General features: G+C 37.8%; 9 protein-coding genes and 2 non-coding genes across 11 annotated transcripts; 3 read left to right on the forward strand and 8 right to left on the reverse strand.

Moving 5' to 3' along the window:
• Positions 1-72, reverse strand: ZYRO0C10934r. Its single transcript has one exon. It is a non-coding gene; the product is annotated as a tRNA-Asp (tRNA).
• A 16-nt stretch (positions 73-88) lies between these two features.
• ZYRO0C10956r lies at positions 89-160 on the reverse strand. Its single transcript has one exon. It is a non-coding gene; the product is annotated as a tRNA-Arg (tRNA).
• Positions 161-298: 138 nt separating this feature from the next.
• Positions 299-547, forward strand: ZYRO0C10978g (uncharacterized protein; the record flags this gene model as incomplete). Its single annotated transcript, XM_002496075.1, has 1 exon — positions 299-547. The coding sequence occupies one exon, from the start codon at positions 299-301 to the stop codon at positions 545-547; it is 249 nt and encodes an 82-aa protein (XP_002496120.1).
• A 25-nt stretch (positions 548-572) lies between these two features.
• SRP102 (Signal recognition particle receptor subunit beta) lies at positions 573-1460 on the reverse strand (the record flags this gene model as incomplete). Its single annotated transcript, XM_002496076.1, has 1 exon — positions 573-1460. The coding sequence occupies one exon, from the start codon at positions 1458-1460 to the stop codon at positions 573-575; it is 888 nt and encodes a 295-aa protein (XP_002496121.1).
• Positions 1461-1555: 95 nt separating this feature from the next.
• Positions 1556-3613, forward strand: RSM22 (tRNA methyltransferase RSM22; the record flags this gene model as incomplete). Its single annotated transcript, XM_002496077.1, has 1 exon — positions 1556-3613. One exon carries the CDS (start codon positions 1556-1558, stop codon positions 3611-3613), a length of 2058 nt encoding a protein of 685 aa, XP_002496122.1.
• Positions 3614-3942: 329 nt separating this feature from the next.
• RPS27A (40S ribosomal protein eS27) lies at positions 3943-4313 on the reverse strand (the record flags this gene model as incomplete). Its single annotated transcript, XM_002496078.1, has 2 exons — positions 3943-4188; positions 4311-4313. 2 exons carry the CDS (start codon positions 4311-4313, stop codon positions 3943-3945), a joined length of 249 nt encoding a protein of 82 aa, XP_002496123.1.
• A 1092-nt stretch (positions 4314-5405) lies between these two features.
• Positions 5406-11162, forward strand: MYO1 (myosin 1; the record flags this gene model as incomplete). The annotated part of the gene is made up of 1 exon (XM_002496079.1): positions 5406-11162. One exon carries the CDS (start codon positions 5406-5408, stop codon positions 11160-11162), a length of 5757 nt encoding a protein of 1918 aa, XP_002496124.1.
• A 188-nt stretch (positions 11163-11350) lies between these two features.
• MAS2 (mitochondrial-processing protease subunit alpha) lies at positions 11351-12808 on the reverse strand (the record flags this gene model as incomplete). Its single annotated transcript, XM_002496080.1, has 1 exon — positions 11351-12808. The coding sequence occupies one exon, from the start codon at positions 12806-12808 to the stop codon at positions 11351-11353; it is 1458 nt and encodes a 485-aa protein (XP_002496125.1).
• A 519-nt stretch (positions 12809-13327) lies between these two features.
• ZYRO0C11110g (exonuclease 1) lies at positions 13328-15160 on the reverse strand (the record flags this gene model as incomplete). The annotated part of the gene is made up of 1 exon (XM_002496081.1): positions 13328-15160. One exon carries the CDS (start codon positions 15158-15160, stop codon positions 13328-13330), a length of 1833 nt encoding a protein of 610 aa, XP_002496126.1.
• A 264-nt stretch (positions 15161-15424) lies between these two features.
• On the reverse strand, positions 15425-17704 carry ZYRO0C11132g (ankyrin repeat domain-containing DHHC palmitoyltransferase family protein; the record flags this gene model as incomplete). The annotated part of the gene is made up of 1 exon (XM_002496082.1): positions 15425-17704. One exon carries the CDS (start codon positions 17702-17704, stop codon positions 15425-15427), a length of 2280 nt encoding a protein of 759 aa, XP_002496127.1.
• Positions 17705-17986: 282 nt separating this feature from the next.
• SHE4 (She4p) lies at positions 17987-20284 on the reverse strand (the record flags this gene model as incomplete). Its single annotated transcript, XM_002496083.1, has 1 exon — positions 17987-20284. One exon carries the CDS (start codon positions 20282-20284, stop codon positions 17987-17989), a length of 2298 nt encoding a protein of 765 aa, XP_002496128.1.
• Positions 20285-20322: the final 38 nt, after the last annotated feature.

Genomic DNA, 20322 nt, shown 5'->3' on the forward strand with positions numbered 1-20322 from the left:
CTCCGCGACGGGGAATTGAACCCCGATCTGGCACGCGACAAGCGCCCATTCTAACCATTAAACTATCACGGATAAATGAGAAGAAACGAGCTCATGGCGGGGGTCGAACCCACAATCTTCTGATTAGAAGTCAGACGCGTTGCCATTACGCCACACGAGCTATTTGTTTCTTGCTGATGGAAGAAGAAGAGTAAACACCTGATGAGCTAAGGAAGGTCATCATTATCTATCATCTTAGAATACAAGTTTTACGTACCTAAGATACGGTTAATCTTCTAGGCTTTTACTACGCAAAGATATGAAAACGAGTGAAGATTCAACCATGAATCGATTTCTACTTCTTACAAGTGCATTTATCTATTATATCATATGGCTACTCTTACCAGTATTTGAATTGGATGGTAAAACTGCGCTTTTCCCGCTACCGAGTGCTTATGCAGTTTATTTACCTATTATGCTTTTAATCATAGGATTTACTCTTATAGGTACATTTTTAGGATCTCTATTACTATTTAATAATGAAATAGAACTCGTTACGAAATCATGAATACCAAGATGCAAAAAGAATTAAGCTAATTAACCGTTCTTTCATCCATCCAACATTCCCATCTGTCAATGTTTTTCTTTATTACACTACCTTCCACAGCATCAATATTACCTTCAAGAGACTCAAATTTGAAGCCATCCTTTAAACCTAAATTGAAGACTTGTGGTTCATCTTGCAAATTCCCATCATCATCTGTCTTTTCAGCTCCATTCACAGTTTCCAAAGATTTTTGCCTTCTAATAATGATTCTTTCAATTTCCTTCTCAAGAGCAGATCTAATTTTCAAAGGTGGTCTTGCGGTGAAGGATTCAGATTTGTTACAAGCTATTAAAATATCAACACCATTAGGAAATCTTTCAGTAACTTGTAAAATTTCGAATAAAAATTCCGCTGTCGATGTCAGTTCCTTTGGGTCTACAGTTGCATCTACAACGAAGATCAATCCTTTAATATTACTAGAATTTTGTAAAGTTTCAAACAATTTGTTGCGTAGTTTTAAATGGCCTGGGAATTCTATCAATCTGCCAGTAAAGGTTTTGGTTGTAATTGGGATCTTAAAATCATGAGCTACATTGGGCTCTAAGGATGTTACTGAAGGTCTTAGCGAGTCAGATGTCAACAGTGTAAATAAACTAGTCTTGCCACTCTCAGATGGACCTGCTATGATAAAAGTTGGTTGTTTATTTGTTACTTTACTGGCATTGCTCACTGGAATCAAACCACTACTTGTAGTTCGAATTGTAAATAAAGCTGTTGTTATTAACACCAGAATAATCGCTACTAATACTGCATTACTAACCATGACGCACTGAGATATATGGGTCAGAACTGTTCTGGTCGATCTCCTCGATATCTTCGATATTTTACAATATGGCCTATTGAAAAATTTCGGCTCTTCTTTGATATCGCACATATATGGATATAAAAAAAATGAAGAGATGAGATGAGATGCGATGTGCTTAGTATTGAATATCTTCACAAGAGGTAAAAAAGCCAACAAAAAAGTTCATGCTTAGATCGATAAGTCTAAGGATCTGGTCAAGCTATCGACTCAGTTCCACATTCTCAAAGGATACTCTCAAGAGTGTGAATATTGACTTTAACAATGGGAATTACCACGGTAAAGTAGTTGATGAGAATCAAAATGATTCACAAGTGATTGATAGAGATGCATTATTTGCCCAAAATATTGATTCTGGATATAGAAATGAATCAGGTGAACCTGTACAGGGCAAAAATTCCCAAGAGGCAAGACTGACTCCACAAACTCTAGTAGCAAGAACTTATAGAGGTCAACTGGGGCTTGATACCAACGTTTCTAAAGCCATTAATAACCACATTTTGTCTTTACAGATTCCAAATAATACAAGAAGATTATCATCTCAGTATTTTGTGGAGATGCGCCAGAGTAAAGTGCATAGACCTACAAGAACAAAGATGGAAGTCGATTCTCACATTGCATCAATCTTTTTACAAAATTATGGTGCCATATATCAAAGTTTAGCTGAACTTAGGAAAAGGGTAGGAGCTCAAAATTTTCAACCAAAGAAAATATTAGACGTCGGGTATGGTCCTGCTACAGGTATGGTAGCATTAAACGATCTTATGGGTAACGATTTCCAACCAGAATTAAAGGAAGCAGTGATCTTAGGACATTTAGATATGGAGAAAAAAGCCAAAATTATACTGAGTCGACAAATAAATGAAATTCCACAAGATGTTTTAAAAGAAGAAGAAGAACAACAACAGCAACAAGATGACATTAACGAAGAGGATGAATTAGTTGGTGAAGTGATGACTAAAAAGATTAAAATTAATACCAAACTAAGAGATACGATACCAAGCTCAAGGCAGTACGATTTAATCATTCTAACGCATCAGTTATTGAAAAGTGAAGAACGATTCCCGATCCAAATCGATGTTAATTTAGAGCACTATCTAAGTATGCTGGCTCCTGGTGGACATCTAGTGATTGTTGAAAGAGGTAATCCGTTGGGTTTTGAAACAATCGCTCGTGCTAGACAAATTATGGTTAGACCAGAAAATTATCCCGATGAGCATGGTAAAATTCCAAGACCATATAACCGCGGATCATCCAAGAATTACAGCGTAGAATATGAAAAGGGTGCGAATAGTGAAGAAGTGGAAGAAGCGCAAAGGTTGATTGCAGAACTTGATGAGCAGTTCGGTTCAGTAAAAGACGAAGAACTTGAATTCGAGCCTGAGTTAATGGATTCTATAGCCGAGAAGGGAAGAGGTGATGAAAATAACAATTATCATTTAAAGATTATTGCACCTTGTCCTCACCACAGGAAATGTCCATTGCAGATTGGCAAACCACAGTATTACGAATATCCAGAAGGTAAGAATCTAAAGTTTTGTAATTTCCAAAAATCAATTACAAGACCTAAATTCACCATGGAACATAAAAAGGGTAAAATGCTAGCGACGCCATGGCAGGAGCCCACTGATGGTATTGGTAAAAAGGGTTTAGCTAAACCCGGTACAGGTAGACCTAATGGACGTAATTATGAGATTTTAAACTACTCGTATTTGATTGTGGAACGCTCCAGTACGGATGAACAAACTTTACAAGACATCGAAACGCAACGTTCAGCTCAAACTACTTACGAGCTCGGATCCCTAGGTGACAATACCCAATCTACATGGCCAAGAATAATAAAGCAACCATTAAAGCGTAAGGGCCATGTTACAATGGATCTCTGTGGTTCATCAGGTGAATTGGAAAAGTGGATTGTACCAAAATCCTTCGGTAAGGAGGCCTACCACGACGCACGTAAGGCGAGTAAAGGTGACCTTTGGGGGTTAGATGCCAAGACAAAGATGAAAAGTGTTGTTAATTTCAATGTTGCTAAATTCCAAGCAATTGAAAAGGAATTGATTAAACAGAAGAAGAGAGAGGCCAAGAGAAAAGATCGTGAAGTTTCTGAAGTCTACAACGAAATAACCCATGGCGAAAATGGTGACGTAGATACATTGGCACAAGTTTTGGCTCATGAATACCAACGTAATAGAGGCAAAAAGGATAAGAAGAGAGAAGATTGATTCGCATTATTTATAAATGGAACTTGTACATAGAAGAGGAACAACAATAAAGAAAACAAACGACCCCGGTACTGGCAACAGCCTCACGCGTTCAATGGTTTTCAAACACAACAAAACTTTACCTATATATATATGTGAACTTTAAATCTATATAATAAAGTCAAAATCACGACGAATACACAAACATCCGAGTTTTAGACGCTCATGCAATTCGAGATTTCCCTTTCATTTTCCATCACAGTTCGTACGTGCTAATGTATATTTTTTTACACTACTAAACATAGATTTAGATTATTATTTTCTATCTTTCCAGAAAGATTCTGATTAAATTACTTTCTTCTGAAAGAAGTACCTTCGGAAAGTTTGGCCTTACCACCAGTTGGAGTGCACAACACAGTAGAGCAGGATTCACAAGTCACTGCGGTTTGAGCATGAGAAAAGACGGTGGTGATGTTCAAACAACCTGGGCATTTGACATCCAAGAAGTAGGATCTTGGAGACTGCACTAAAGTCTTTAACTTGTGCTTTCTAGCTTCAGTAGCTGGAGTTGGGTGTAGCAAATCTTGAACTAAAACCTATTGAAATGAAGAAAGTGAAAAATCATCGTTAGTAACTTGTACAACACGGAAAACGAACCACAACAGGCGGGGGTTTCAAGGGTTTATCGTAGTTAATGAACCCATCACATCTAACATACCATTTTATCTTACTGTGCTGCTCTAAGATCACTGTAAATTACGAAGTAAAATTTCAACTCTTAAGTATTACGTACGACAATTTTTCACTTCCTGGGGGCCGTACTGGAAAAAGGGCGATAACATGCGATGAGCCCAATGGAATCAGGTCGATTTTTCATTTTTGCGTCGCTTCATCGAAGACGACCGGACGATTGTGAAATTTTAAATGAAAAAAAGAAACAGAAGTGTGGTGTACGGTACTGAAGGGATTGGTGTGTGGGTTACAGTCAGTCATATTTGTCAGAAAGTAGAAATTAATGATGAATACCAGTAGTAAAGAAGCTGTTTGGAACGGGCCAGAACTGACCCTGGCTAAGATTAGAAAGAGTATAGAATATCGTAGAAGTGAGAGGCTTTGCTATTATGATTTATGTTAGAGTATAAGTCACATGACTCGTTTCTTTTATCTTTTTAAGAGTTCTGGAAGTAAATGCTTGGAAGACTAGAGAAATGGTTCGAGAATCATTATAGTTTCGGTCTCGAAGTCTAGTTCTCCATGGTGCTTCTAAAATTTCAATTTTTTGTAGGTCTTGGTCTAGTCAAAGTAACATATTACCTACTAAACGTTAATCAGCCCTGGACCCAGAACAGGATACTGTAGAATATTCCAGAAGAGCTATGCATTGCTAACCCCTTGGAACGCTTCTGCTTCATTTACAAGAGGAGTAGATTCTTATTTTTGCCCTATCTCTCTTTTGGAGAGCCCTAATCCATCAGCGGCTAACGTACAAGACGACAGCGGCTAATAAGTCATGTGATGGATAGCTTCTTTTTGCTATTCTCCATAATTCTCATTTCGAATCCACAAGCCTACAATAAAGCCAAAATATGTATAAAACCTCTAAGTAGACATTCTTATGTCTTTAATACCAATATTCATCGGTCTGAAATCCACGTGATATTACCCGCCCGGGAACTTTTTGCAGACAGATCTAATATTCTTTCCAAAAGAGGCAAGTGAGTAAACAATCGAAAAGTACAGAATTACAGAATTAGGTATTACAAACATTCTATAAAGTTAATCAATTGAGTCAAATAATTTATCAACCTCTAGCATGGATGCTATGACAAGAGCCCTCTTTGAACAACATAACAGCGTTGCATCTGAGCGTCAACCTTTTTCAGCAGGTTCTCAGGGCAGTATGGTTGACCAATCGTCAATAGTGTGGGTTCCAGACGATGATAAAGTATTTGTTCAAGGTGAATTAATTGATGAGAAAGTAATTAAAGATAAGAGTAATAGAGAAAAACCTATTAGCATAGTTAGAATTGCAGGTCATGAGAAACAGTTTGCACAAGTTGATGTTTGCCCGGTAAATCCATCAACTTTTGATAAAGTTGACGACATGTCGGAGTTGACCCATTTAAACGAACCATCAGTCCTTTACAATTTGGAAAATAGATATCAAGATGATTCGATCTACACATATTCTGGACTTTTCCTCGTTGCAATCAATCCTTACAATAATGTAAGGATATATACCCAAGAATACATGAATCTCTATCATGGTTCACCAAAGGAGGATAATAAGCCACATATTTTTGCCCTTGCGGAGGAGGCGTATCAAAGACTATTATCGGTAAAGCAAGACCAATCGGTATTAGTTACAGGAGAATCAGGTGCAGGTAAAACTGAAAATACAAAACGTATATTACAATATCTGGCGTCAATTACTTCTGAGGATAAACTTTTGTCGACGAAGCAAGAAAGTTTCGAAAGGAAAATCTTAGAGAGTAATCCGATTTTAGAATCGTTTGGTAATTCTCAAACTGTAAGGAATAATAACTCCTCCAGATTCGGTAAATTTATTAAAATCGAATTTGATGAAAGAGGTAAAATCAATGGTGCTCACATTGAATGGTATCTTTTGGAGAAATCAAGAATTATTAATCAACATCCGTTGGAAAGAAATTATCACATTTTTTATCAATTGTTACAAGGTCTTTCATCTCAAGAGTTGAGAAAATTAGAAATAAACTCAAAGTCAATCAAGGATTACCGTTTCCTGAGCAATTCAAATCCCTCTATTCCTGGTGTTGATGATGCAAAGGATTTCCAAGAACTATCATCTGCATTTAAAATCATGGGGTTTGCCGATGATGAAGTCAATCATGTTTTTCAAATAATATCCATTATACTACATTTGGGAAATGTGGAATTCTTATCAGAAAGAGCGGAACAAGCGTCTATTAAAAATGATATTTCTGCTCTTTGTAGACTTTTGGGTGTTAAAGAGAATGATTTCAAGGCAGCTACTTTAAAACCAAAATCTAAGGCAGGTAGAGAGTGGGTATCACAGTCTAAAAATGCTCAACAATCTAGATCCATTCTCAACTCTTTGTCGAGAACTTTATATGAAAAGCTTTTTTCCTTTATCGTTGATAAAATTAATCGAAGTTTAGATCATGGGTCTATGACGGCCAATTACATTGGACTGTTAGATATTGCAGGTTTTGAAATTTTCCAAAATAATTCCTTTGAACAATTGTGCATCAACTATACCAATGAAAAATTACAACAATTTTTCAACCATTACATGTTTGTACTTGAACAAAACGAATACTTGAAAGAAAATATTCAATGGGATTATGTGGATTACAGTAAGGATTTACAATCAACCATCAATTTAATCGAACAAAAGGGTCCACCTACAGGTGTTCTGCCACTATTGGATGAGGAATCTATTTTGCCAAAATCTTCAGATGATTCATTTTTCTCTAAACTGATTTCCACTTGGGATCAAAAATCAAATAAATTCAAAAGGGCTAAAAAACCTTCATGCTTTGTACTTAAACATTACGCAGGTGATGTAGAATACAATGTCGATGGTTGGTTGTCAAAAAATAAGGATCCTTTGAATGATCATTTATTAAACGTTTTATCAGAATCATCTAATGATATGATCAAATCGTTTTTCTGTGATTCACCAAAAGTACGCGGTGGATCATTTAGAACCACATCGATACGCCATAGGGAACAATTATCGTCACTACTAGACCAATTATCGTCAACAACTCCACATTTTGCACGGTGCATCATTCCAAATAATAAGAAAAAGGCTAAGGATTTTGATAAAAAATTAATTTTGGATCAATTACGTTGCAATGGTGTTTTAGAAGGTATAAGGATAGCAAGAGAAGGATACCCCAATCGTATTTTCTTTAAAGAGTTTTACCAAAGATACCAGATCTTAGCAGACGATTATAAGGTTTCCAGCAGTGCTAAAAAGAACAGTGAGTTTTTACTCTCATCATTGCATCTGGATCCATCTCTCTACAAAGTGGGGACCACAAAACTGTTTTTTAAAGCTGGGGTCTTGGCAGATTTAGAATCTAGAAAGGAGGAAAAAATCTTTTCCACAGCCATTAGACTCAACGCTCATGTTCGCGGTGGTCAAGTACGTCTTGAAACTAACAAGCGGTTAATGAAACTAAGGGCGGCAAGAGTTTTGGGAGAAACTTTTAAATCTTACAACAAAATGATGGAAGATCCCTGGTACAATCTTTATTTAAGGATCAAACCATTGTTAAGTTCTTCACAAGACATTGCAAAATCCAAGAAAGTGGCCAAACAAGTCAAAGAACTGGAGGGAAAGCTGAAAATCACTGTAGAAGAACGCGATAAGGCCATAGCAACCGAATCCTCTACCGCTAAAGACTTGGAGGAAGTTCGCCAGATGTTAGCGGCAGAAGTGGAAAAATTGAGTTCTCACAAAGAACAGTTAGATGCCGCCAAGGAGCAACAATTGTCCTTACAGAAAAAATTAGATGATGCTACGAAATTGAAAGAACAAATTGAACAGGAAAAGCAGAAGAAAGAAGAACAACATGAAAAGGCTTTAGGGGAACTTTTAAGTATTAAACAGTCTTCTAACAATGGCGAGGCTCAAATGAAAGAATTGGAGACTAAAAATTCAGAACTTGCTAAGCAAGTAGAACAGTTGAAAAACCAGGTTTCAGAAAAAGAGAGGGCTTTACATTCTTTAGAACAGTCTAAGTCTCAAGTCTCCAAGGAATTAGTATCGCTGAAGTCAAGGGAATCCTCTGTTCATGATGAATTACAAAAGCTTAAGTCCCAAGAATCTGCCATGAAAAGAGAAATGGAAAAATTAAGATCTGCTGAAAGTGCAAGACGCAAAGAATTTGATAAGATGAAAGCTGATGAAACGTCAAAAGATAAGGAAATCTCTACTTTAAGAGGTAGGTTGAGTTCGTCTGAAAAAGACGTTAACATTAAGTTGAACAATCTGGAAAAGAACTGCGAAGCCGCCATGAAACGTTTGAAGACATTGGTTGAGGAAAACACTGATTTGAACAATAAAATCTCTACCTTGGAGAAAGAAAAGAATAATTATACCCGTGATGTTAGCACCAAGGAGCGTGAATACACTAGGATGAGGGAAAGAATAGATCAACATCAAGAAGAAATGTCAGTATTAGCTTCCCAAAGAGATAATGTCGTTGCTGAACATGATCAAGTAATTCAAGAATTGAAAGATGCAAGAGCTCAATTGATGGATTATAAGACAAAGTTACAAAACTTGGAGAAAGAGTATGATGCCCTAAAAGAAAACCAAACATTGACCAATGGTTCCGGCCCAGAGGAGAGCAAGGTCGAAGAATTAGAACATCGTCTAGCGCAAGAAACTTCGCTGAATCATTACTTAAGCCAGAAGCTGTCATCCCGTCCAAATAGCTCCAGATCAGTTACGGAGCTGGGCCCCATGAGGGAAGAGGAATTGAGAGATTACCAAGAGATGAATATTCAATTGGAAGAAACCAAGCGAAACCTGGAATTGCTGATAGAGGAAAAGAAAGATCTTATTTCGAGATTGAGATTCACCGAGACGAGGTTGGCTTCCTCTTCTTTCGATTCACAATTAGCACACACTCAGGTCAAGAAATTAAAAGAGATGCTCCAAAACAGCAACCCATCAATAGATTTGGATAAAGAACTTCAAGACTTGAAACCTTCAGAAGTGAATTTGGAAAAATTAGTTTTAGAAGTGGATCATCTTAAGAGACAACTCGATATTGAGACGAAAGCTCGCTATGATGCCGAGAATATCGTGGCTGCTCTACACAATAAATTTAGTCAGATTCAAAGATCGGATTCTTCATCTGATATTTACAGGCTAAAATACGAAGCGAGTGAGGAGCGCGCCAAATCTCTAGAAAATAAACTACGTCAAGTGCCGCTCAAGGATAAGACAAATTTACCAGGTAGCATTTTCACGAACAGAGACAACGTCTCTAAATATGCTGATGAAGTCCGTTTCCACAAGTTGGAAAACTACAAACTTCAGGAAATACTCGTTGACTCTAATAAGAAAATCGCAAACTTAAACAGTGAGATCAAACAGTTCACTTCCAGAGAGTCCTTATTGACTGCTGAGATTGAAAGGTTAGAGAAGGATTTACATTCTACTGAGGGTCAAAACCAAATGTTATCAGCTACTATAAGACAACAAAGAGCACAGTTTGACAGTATGGTTGGTGATCTGCATGACACAGAGTCCAAGTCTAGGGAATACATTCGTGCTTTAAAGCAGGCTGAAGAAGATGTGAAAAGCATGGCAGCTATAATCGAAAATATGAAGGCTCATATAAAACAAAAGGACAAGTTGATTTGGCAGAGAGAAACTGAAAAAAATGAACTCGAGATGCAATTGCAAGAGGCTTCTCTAGAACTTAAGAGAATTCAAGACATCAATGAAATGCTTGGAGCAGACTTAACCCATTTGAAAGAAAGGTTAGCCAAAAGAGAAGAAGATGCACAATCCATCGCAATCATTGATAGTCTAAAACAAGATCTTAACACTTTCATGAAATCTGAGACAGCAATGAAGAAGGAAATTTCAACTTACAGATATCAATTAGAGTCCTTAGCTCACGAATCAGAAATCAAGCTTGATGAGCTTTTAAAACAAGTTCAGCATTATGAAAAAGTTGTAGCAGCCTTGAGTAATGAACGGGATATAGCTGATGCCGCTGAGAAAGACTTAACAAAGAAACTCGAAGTCATGATACTTAGAACAGATACATTGGCAGAAACCGTTGAGGCTGTCTCTAGGGATAAAAACCAACTTGAGGCAGAATTGGAGAAAATGAGAGATGAACTGGTCAAGTCTACTGCTAATTTTGAAGATACATTACAAGAGAATCATGATATTGCTAATAATGTCAGTTATTTGGAAGACACATTGAAATTACAAAGAGACCAAAATGCAAGAAATGAAGCTTTGGTCAAACAGTTACAAGACGATGTAGATTTATTGAAGGCAACTCTTAAGGAGGAAAAGCAAAAATTCATTGAGCTTGACGAAGAGAGTCAAGCTCTAGAAAAGATAAACAATCAAGCAAATAACAGGATTGAATTCCTAGAGACTCAATTGGCGGATACCAGTGAGAAAGATGCATGGTTATCTAAAATGCACGAGTTGGAAAACCTGGTGACCAAGGAAACACAGGCAAAATACGAAGAGATGAAAAGGGTTAAAAACCTCGAATTATTTGTCGAAAACCTGAAAGAAAAGAATGCTAATCAGACTGAAATAATTGATATAGCTAATGCCGACAAAGAACAATTTGATTCAAGATTGTTGCAGTACAATGAACAACTAATGCTCATGGAGAAGCACATCTCAAAACAAGAAATGGATCTAAAGAAATGTATGCGTGATAATGCTAATTACCAAAATAAGGTAGAAGGATTAGAAAGAGAGGTCACTTTCTGGAAAGACAGATACGATACGCTAGCCTCTGGTAGGAACAGCGCAAAGGCTACTCATACTGAAGAAGTTTTCATTTGATGTTCACGTCGGGAAAGAATTAAAAAAAAAAAATAATAGGAAGATAGAATGACCAAATGGTCCCCATAATTAAGCATAGTATTATTTATATTATTATAGTTCTTTTTTTATTTACATGTTATCAAATTATGCAAGAAGAAACAAAGTATATATGTGGGAAAAAGAGGTAATGCTGGACATTTTCAATTTTAGAACCAGCCTAGTCTTCTAGTCTTTGGTTTTGAAATCGAACCTTCTTCTAGTTTAGGATAGTTTCCTAGACCATATTGTCTGAGAACTGTTTCTACGTCGCCAAACGCCTCTCTTTGACCTTGCATTACAACAGTTGCCTTACCAGTAGACCCGTTCGAATTCTTTACTTTACCGGTAAATATCGTCTCTGCAACACGCTTTATATCACTAGGTGTTAATTTCTCAATATTTGCAATCATTTCTTCTACAGGTACTTTTTTACCATTGAGCTGTACCTGCCTACCCATATCTTCTAGTTCTACCAATTTAGATTCTAAATTCATTAACAATGATGATTTTAATTGATTTTTGGCCCTGGATACTTCTTCTTCTGTTAATTCAAACTTTTTATCAGCAAACAAATTACTAAATTGTCTGGCAATGACATCTACCACGTAAGCAGCAGCCTGAGGAATGCAGGACACGTTGATGCCAAAAATACCAGAATCCGAATATGAGTGGTTAAAGGCAACACAATTTTCGATGAAGAAGAATTGATTTAAAACGTGAGTGTAGAGTCTGGAGTACATTCCCTTTCCTGGGCCACCGGCGCTAAAGGAACCACCACCACCTAATAACGTCTGCAAAGTGGCCACAGCATAAATATCTGGGTGATCAATAGGATAGCTTTCAAATCCAATCTGAATGTGATAAAGTTCAGGTAAATTACCAAACACTGGTGCTGGTGGAACACAAGTCTCACCACCTTGGTATACCGCAGGGGCTTTTGCAATAGGAGGATGTGACGACTTCCAATCACCTAAGTGTTTATCTGCATACTCTAGAGCCTGTTCATGAGATACACCAACGAAGGCAGCAACCGTGTTTTCAGGATTGTAAAATTTGTTTCTATAATCTGCCAAATAATATTTGGAAATGGAGGGAACCAACTCACGGGGGCACAACAATGGTGAGCCTAGTGTCTCCCCACCATATGCTGTAGTATGTAATAATTCAGGTAAAATCATTTCAGGTTTCAACCATACTTCATCAATTTCATACTCTGCTGTCATTTTTTGTTCATCTACTTCCTCCTGTTTTATCAGCGGATACCTTACAGTTTCACTCATCAAGTTCAGCATTTTATCCACATCTTGGTTAAAAACAGAGGCCTGATACATCATATTTTCTCTAGAGGAAGTACATTGATAATTACCACCTAATAATTCCAAAGTTTCAGCCATAGTTCTCCCGTCAACATGTTCCGAAGATTTGAAGGCAAGTCTATCAAGGATGTGTGTGCAACCCTTCAAATTTCTAGTCTCGTAACGGGATCCAGCACCAACATATAGCCCCAAGGCGCTGAAATGACCAGGTGTGCTAGAAGTGGCCACTTTAAGACCATTAGGTAATTGGGTCAGGCGAAAGGAGTTATTAGCAATCTGCGAATACAATCGGGTTGAATTTCTGAGCATAGTGTGGGGACAGGAAAATATCAAACGCCTTAGTCTATAAGCAAATAGTCTTCAAGGCACCCTTTTATTTGATCTTACATATATATTTGAATCATTTACATAAAATTTCAGTTAATTTGAACTTCGAACATTCCTCTATTTAATTTCAAATTTCCTCTTATAGCTAATTACTTGTTAAATAGTAGCTGCCATAAAAAGTAACTATGATACGTCATTAATGATACATTGAAATTACCTAAAAAAGATAATTCCTAGTGTAGTAACTTACCACATTGGGAGGCATTGCTCGTCGAGAGTGACCATTGATTATTCGACATTTTACCTAATTGGGAATGATAGACGTGCCTGAACGTAAATCCTATTGTAAACTACAATAATGAGCTGGATGAAAACTTCATTTTGATTGAAAACACAAATTCTTGGATCAGTCGGGTGGGATCGGGTTGGTGATTGTATTTATTGAAATGATTTATATATATATATATACTCTATTTTACAAGATGCTAAATGTAGAAATGCCTAACCCTTGTACGCAAATCGTGACAAGGAAGAAATTGATCTTACCGCTGGTCTTGCAACCGCTGTATCTGTACGTTCAATCGTTGGTTTCACCAAAATATTTGCTCTTTTATGAGTTGATTCACTTTTTTGAATGCCGTTGACATCTTTTGAAGTAAGTGGTTTGCGGGTAAAAGTCTCACGATCACTTTCCTGACTTGATGAATACCTGAACTTCTGCAAAGCATTATAAGATCCAGTAGTAACGCGGGTATTGGGGCGAAGTTCAGCTTGGGTAGTGATAACCTTGGCTTTTCTATTCCCCTCCTCCAATTCACTCAAAGAATCGCTATCGTCCTCTTGTGTAGACACACTACTATTCGCGGTGCCAGGTGGCACGAATGAACTTGGTACTTGAGTAAATGCCTCAGACTCAGGAATTTCTGTGTCCAATTCACTATCATTCTCTTCGGTTTGTTGTTCCGAAACTATGGGGGGTGTTGTTGGGGTTGTTAAATTATTACGAGAGGTAAAGAATTTACTTGTACCTGAATCTTCGATAGTGTCACCTCTGGTCACCGACAATTTTCTACGTTTAATTGCCACATCTAATTTACTCTCAACATCTCTACGAGGTACCATTGGTTGCGATCTCTTTTGAGTGGTTGGTGCCCCCAATTTTTGAAAAAACGAGTCAATCGAAGACGCTGTTGGAACATTGCTGGCGGAAGTGTTCACAATGGGCCCTTCCGACTTGGAAGAAAGCTGTAATCTGTGTTCTCTATTAACAAGCCTGTTGTGAAAATTGTAAGGATTCAGTTCTCCCATGGCGACTAAAGTATGCTTCTCGTGATGAATTTCATGATCATTAACCACACATTGCTTCACTTCAGTCTCTCTATGTATCACATTACCAATACATTGGTACAATTTTTCACATTCTAACAGGTCCTGAGGAATTTCATTTAACGTGACGATCTTACGTTTTACCGGGCAAAACACCCTTTGATATTGAAATGCAAAATTGGCTAATTCATATTCTGAAATAAATTCAGGTGGAACTTTCAGCTTACCCTCTCTTTGAACATGCAACAATATACGTTCCAGGGTTCTAAACCGTTGAACCAATTTCATAGCGGTAACGAGCCCAACCTTAGGTATCCCACTGGTATAATCACAACCAGCAAGGCAAACCATGGTACGAATCTCCTGAGGAGTCAACTTATTCAATGCGAATTTGTATGGTAATTTACAAAAGTCGTCTCGACATATCTCAATACACTCGCCAAAATCATTCAATTTAGTTATTAAACGTCGACAACCAAATATCAGTAAATCCGAATCCTCGGAAAGAATACCTTGAATGAACCCATTTTTCTCTAAATAAACCATTTGAGCATCAGCTTCAAAAGGGGCCACCACGTATGGTATATTTTGCGCCTTACAATAATCGATAACACATTTTGCCATCTCTGGAGTCACATCGGCACATTTTTGGAAGTATTCCATTGCATTCCTTCTTTCGCCGGATTCCCATAACCTTTTAGCAACTGCTCTACTCTCTTCACGCTTTTCTCGACGTTTACTCTCAGTTTCTTTCTTAACACCAATTCCATCTCCATCAAACACCAAGTATGGTTGAATCTTGAAAGATCTTAACATGGCTAACTTCTTGATAAAAAATCGTAAGTATTTCTCAGTAGGCTTACTTACTGCCAATTCATATGCACAGGAGCAAGCAGCTCTATGTAACCAGGCATAACCATCAATACCTAGTGTTTGACCTTCATATCTTCTCAATGTCACCGGATTTTGAATATCCTTCAACTGCGGTAGAAGACCTTGAATACCCATAATCTGCACTTAGAACAACTCAAAAGACCCAATTGCTACTGTAACAAATCTTTTTCAAAGACTAGCGCTTGTCATCAAGCTCTTGTTGTACCGCGAAGTGGTTGTGATTATCGAAGAAACGCGTCACAAAGGCGATATGCTCTTGCTATATAATGCGATGTGACCTTCACGCGTAAAGACGTCCTTAGGACACAGTTATATAAACGATGGTTACTTGATGTGCATTAAATTTATAAGAAAATAGTTACAGGCTTATTCACAGTCTTAATTGCTGTGCTTTGGCGGTAGTGAGAAAAGTTTGTAGTAATCGACTTCTTGACCTCCGAGTAAAGCCCTTGAAGTGGCCGGTGAGAGCAAGATTCTACGCCATAGAGGAGCTGTCACATCACTCGTGAGCCAAAAATCTTTCCAATTGGTCTTCCAGCCATAGTTAGTTGGAGAAGACACTGTAAGAGATCTTTTAGCTCCAGAAGCAGAATGTGACATGCCAAAGGTTTCCTTGATAACCATGAGCCATTGATCCACACCTGTAAGAGCGCAGCATATGCCGAAACAATTCTTTGATCTTTTCAGACCAGAGCCGGTAGAAGTGATAGTTTGATTCAAAGAAGCTTCGTTAGATCTTTCTAAATTTGTATTGTCTATTTCACCATTGACGGTGAGCAGCTCTTCTGGGGCAGTACCAAAAAATTCATTGAAAAGAACAGGATCTGTTCTATTTATCCTACTCTCTTTCATTAACTTGCTAAATTCATAGTTAGTGACACCCTGGAACACTTGGAAAAGTTGAACTATTACCAGTAAACCAACCCAAACGGAATGGAAAACGACCCAGACAAACGTTAAAAATGCAAAACGGTCATAAGTGAAACCCAAGCATAAATTCTCATTCCTCAAAATGGTACATTTAGGTTCACCACCATTGTCAGCATGTTTGTGAACGTCTTCCAATTCGTCAAAATATTCCATACAAAGGTAATTGAATAATAACATCAAAATTTCCACCAGTAAAATGCACATCAGAAATGCCTTGTGATTTCTCAACCCGATGTCATTATAAACCCAAGGGCAATAGTGATCAAATCTAGCCACTAATGAATTACTGAGGCTAGAGAACCGACTCCTTAACGGTTTTTTAACCCAGGTCTCAATGCAGAAATTTTTACTATCAAATTTACCAGTGGCTAGCAAATCTTTTATAGTTTCTCTTATTACTTGCGTATTCTTCTCCGTGGGGATACGACCAGGATCGGATTTCACAAGTACTACCAGCAAATATGATACGGCTAAAATTATTATCATAAGCAGGAAATTGGCGGTATATTGGTCTTGTATCGTCACGGGGATTACCCTGGAAATCCAAATCAACATTGGCCAAATGATACTGGCGGTGAAAAGTCCTAAATACAGTGGTGATCTCAATAACGATGCTGATGTGACCCCAACAACAGGATAACAGGGAAGAATATATTTGTTTAATAGTTTACCATTTGCCAAACCGAATAATATCACAATTGGTAGTGAAAATAGAAGGTGTAAATGGGAGAAAAGGGCGAATACCACACCTAAAAATACCCATGGTACGAAAAATGTTATAATCTTAGCATGAAGGGATTCCCGGAGCAGTTTCTTAATTGGATTACCAGTTGCGTCGAATCCACAATGTCGCAAGGCATCAACCAAAGAGTACATTGTATTCATCTCTTGAGCGATAGTAAAACAGTCCTTACCATCATCCGTCTTTTGAAAAACATCACCACCATTTTGTATTAAATAGATGAGAACGTGTGGTTGTCCTTTCAAAGTACCCCAATGTAGCGGTGCAAACCCACCACGATCCGTCACTTTGGCGTATGATCCAAACTTCAGTAGAGAATCCACGGTCAATGAATCACCTTGATAAGCTGCCCAAAGTAAAGGAGTCCTACCATGAGGATCTTGACCATCAACTTCGAGAATACCTCTGTCAACTACAAAGAATAGCACATAAAGTACTAACATGATGTTAGAACTATTCACAGACAGATGCAAAAGGTTGAATCCTTGGTCATCGGTCACTCGTGGATCAGCCCCATGTTCTAACAAGTAATGTACAATGTACACATACCCATAACGAGCAGCCCAATGCAAGGGTGGTGCATGTAGACTACCTGCCTTTATATTAACATCAGCACCGCGAGAGACCAAAAAGTCCACAACACCCAATCGGTTGTTGATACTTGCCCAATGCAATCCAGTAACCTGTTCAGTTTTATCGTAATCATTATTAATATCCACTTGACCGGAATTCACTATTTCTTTTACAGCTGCTAAATCACCTCTTTGACAAGCACTCATAAACTGATCTAATGGTTCTTCAGGTTCTTCCATAGTCGATGTAGCTCTGTGAACCATTTCATCATCGGTGGCTTCACCTTCATCTCCAGAAAGTATCGGTCTCATTGAAGACAGTGAAATTTCATCCATATAAGCTTCACCATCTTCACCACTCTGTTTGCGTTGGAAACTATCCACATCGAGCTTATGTGGCTCACTTGAACTCATTTTTCGAAAGCCAATATGAGGATCTACTAGTTCCCTGAAAATACTGCTTATCTCTAAATCAATCTAACGATTTACTTCGATTATTTTCCTTTTAGTCGCTTTATATTTCGGGTTTACACTTTTGATGAGCTCTTAATCTGCGTCGCCCCTGGCATAAATAAAGAAATGGGATTAACGTTAAAGGTTCCTACAAAATCCGAATTTAAAATGAAAACTTCAAATGACGTTTAAGCTTGTTTAAATATTTATACGCAATTTTTCAACAGTATTGAAACATACCCATCAAGCTGGGGATCCGATTGAGGCCAATATAATGGGTATAACCTCGGCAATATCTGGATCCATGTCAGGTATTTTAGCTGCCTTGGACAATACGCCAATCAGAGGCTTGTTACCTATGAGTAATGATCCTTGTTCGGGATTTTCCTGAGGGATCATTTCCACCAAGGAGTAAAAGAGAATGATTAACCTTTGTCTTAATTCTGCGTCGCCTAATTGGTTCACAAGGACCTCCACTGCCTTGTCGATAAGTTCTTTCTTAGTCAATAGATCTTGTGCAATGAAGGGAATCGTATTTGTAATATTGGCAAATATAGCAGCTACAGCCCTTTGCGAATTGACATCGTTCAACTGTAATAGTTTGACTAGAACATCAAAATTCTTGACACTTCTAGGGTTATCGAAATTGAAAAATTTAGCTGCTATGGGCAAAGGATGTGACATCAAATTACTGATGAGTTCAAGCGTGGACCTTTGTAAAAGGATGTTCTCATCCAGCATCAAATTCTCCACTACAGTCCAGTATTTGTCCACGGTTGCAATACGTTTACAAACATCTTCACCTTCGGAGGCACTAAAAGACGCTAAATTGGTGAGAGCTAATAGTGCCTCGTAACTGTCAGTTGTGCTAATGTGATCCTCCTTGGTTTCAAAGACTTGTTGTGACTCAGCGGGTAATTTGGGCAACAAATCAAAAAGTGGTCCAATGGCATTCACTGGCGAATATTTAGTAAAAATTAGTGTGGGGTCGGTAAAAATTAACATCTTCGTCAATGCTCTTGAAGCCAATATTCTGATTACATCCGTTTTATCGTGATCATTGAGTAAATATTCTAGTATCAGTGTGGTGCCCCCTTGACCGATACATTTGGAAATACTTGGACGATCACGAGTCACATTGTAAATGATACGAACAAATTGCTGCCTGGAGCCCTGGCTCGAAGACGCAAATTCTGTTTTCGCTGTGGAAATCACCTCTTTATTCAATACGTAGTTTGTATTAAAATTGACCACTTCTTCTTTTGTCTCCATATTGGCTTCTTTTTCTTCAGAAGTCGGGTTCTTTAACTCATAATACGTTTTCAAGTCTCTAATCGACTTGGAATCAAAATTGCCGCTAGCGTTATAATCTTGAGGATGAGTACTCAAATTGGCTAGAATAACCAGTGCACCGTAAGAATTAGAATCCTTCAATTTTGCATTAATGAGTTCAACAATTTTACTGCAAAACAATTCTTTAGAACGTAAAATCTTTTTAACCGCCGGTTTCAAACTCAAATATGCCAACCCCTCTATGCATGCCGCTATTTCATCATCATTCTTGTTCTTTTGATCAATAAATCCGTCTACTAAAATACTAGCCAAATTCGTAACGCTAACATTTTGTAATTTGCTAAAGGACCAAGTCTTGATCAAAACCAACACAGAATATATCTTGAAAGCATTTAAAGCTAATGATCTTTCCAACAGTGAAATGTAATTCTCTGCAATGTGAACTCTGACAGTTTCATCAATACATGCAATGGAGAAGAGACGTAGCAAACTTTTGGTAAATTCTACATCTGCTTCATCAAGAACTCTTTTTTGGAATAGTTCTGCTAATTTGCTCCCCAAGAATATTTCTGAACACAATGCTGTCAGTACTGGATACAGTTCAGTCAAAATTTCAACAATTAATGACAAGGAATCGTTACCCACATCGGATTCAGCTTCAATGACTAAAGCATCTATGAAATCCAACAATTTGTCATTAAATTTTTTCTGATACTGCTTCTCCATTTGGCTGAAGATCAAAAGCATTATAGACTTCACATCCTCCTCCTTAGTACGCCCACATAACTCTCTGATTAAAAAACTGACTTGATTAAATTCATATTTGAAATCTGTTAAGAGTTTGAAAAGCAAACTTAGCAAATACTTGACATGACGATCCTCTCCATAATGAACCCTTTTCCTAATTTCTGAAAGTAGTGGTAGTGTACTCTCTGCATCAGGGAAACTACCAGCTAGTGTATAAACTGTCTGGGATGACAACTCTTCAAATGTGTCCAATGCCCGGGGCAAATCCTGCAAAATAAGATCGTGTAAATATTTTCTAGACTCACTGTGGTCCTGATAGGATCTTGTAATAATCTTTTCCACCTGTTCAGCACCTAATTGACTCACAACATCTTCAGGGGCGGCTCTGCCCATGATTTGGTCCAATGCATCGTTATAGCTCTTAGCATCAGTGATCTTCAACTTAGTATCCAGTTGAGAACTCAATTCATGCACGGTCTTTAAATCATTAGATTCAGACATTATTGGCTCACCACAACTCAGTTGCCTTTTGCTTTCTT

Source organism: Zygosaccharomyces rouxii, assembly GCF_000026365.1.
Source record: "Zygosaccharomyces rouxii strain CBS732 chromosome C complete sequence".
In the NCBI taxonomy this organism is placed as follows: Eukaryota; Fungi; Ascomycota; class Saccharomycetes; order Saccharomycetales; family Saccharomycetaceae; genus Zygosaccharomyces; species Zygosaccharomyces rouxii.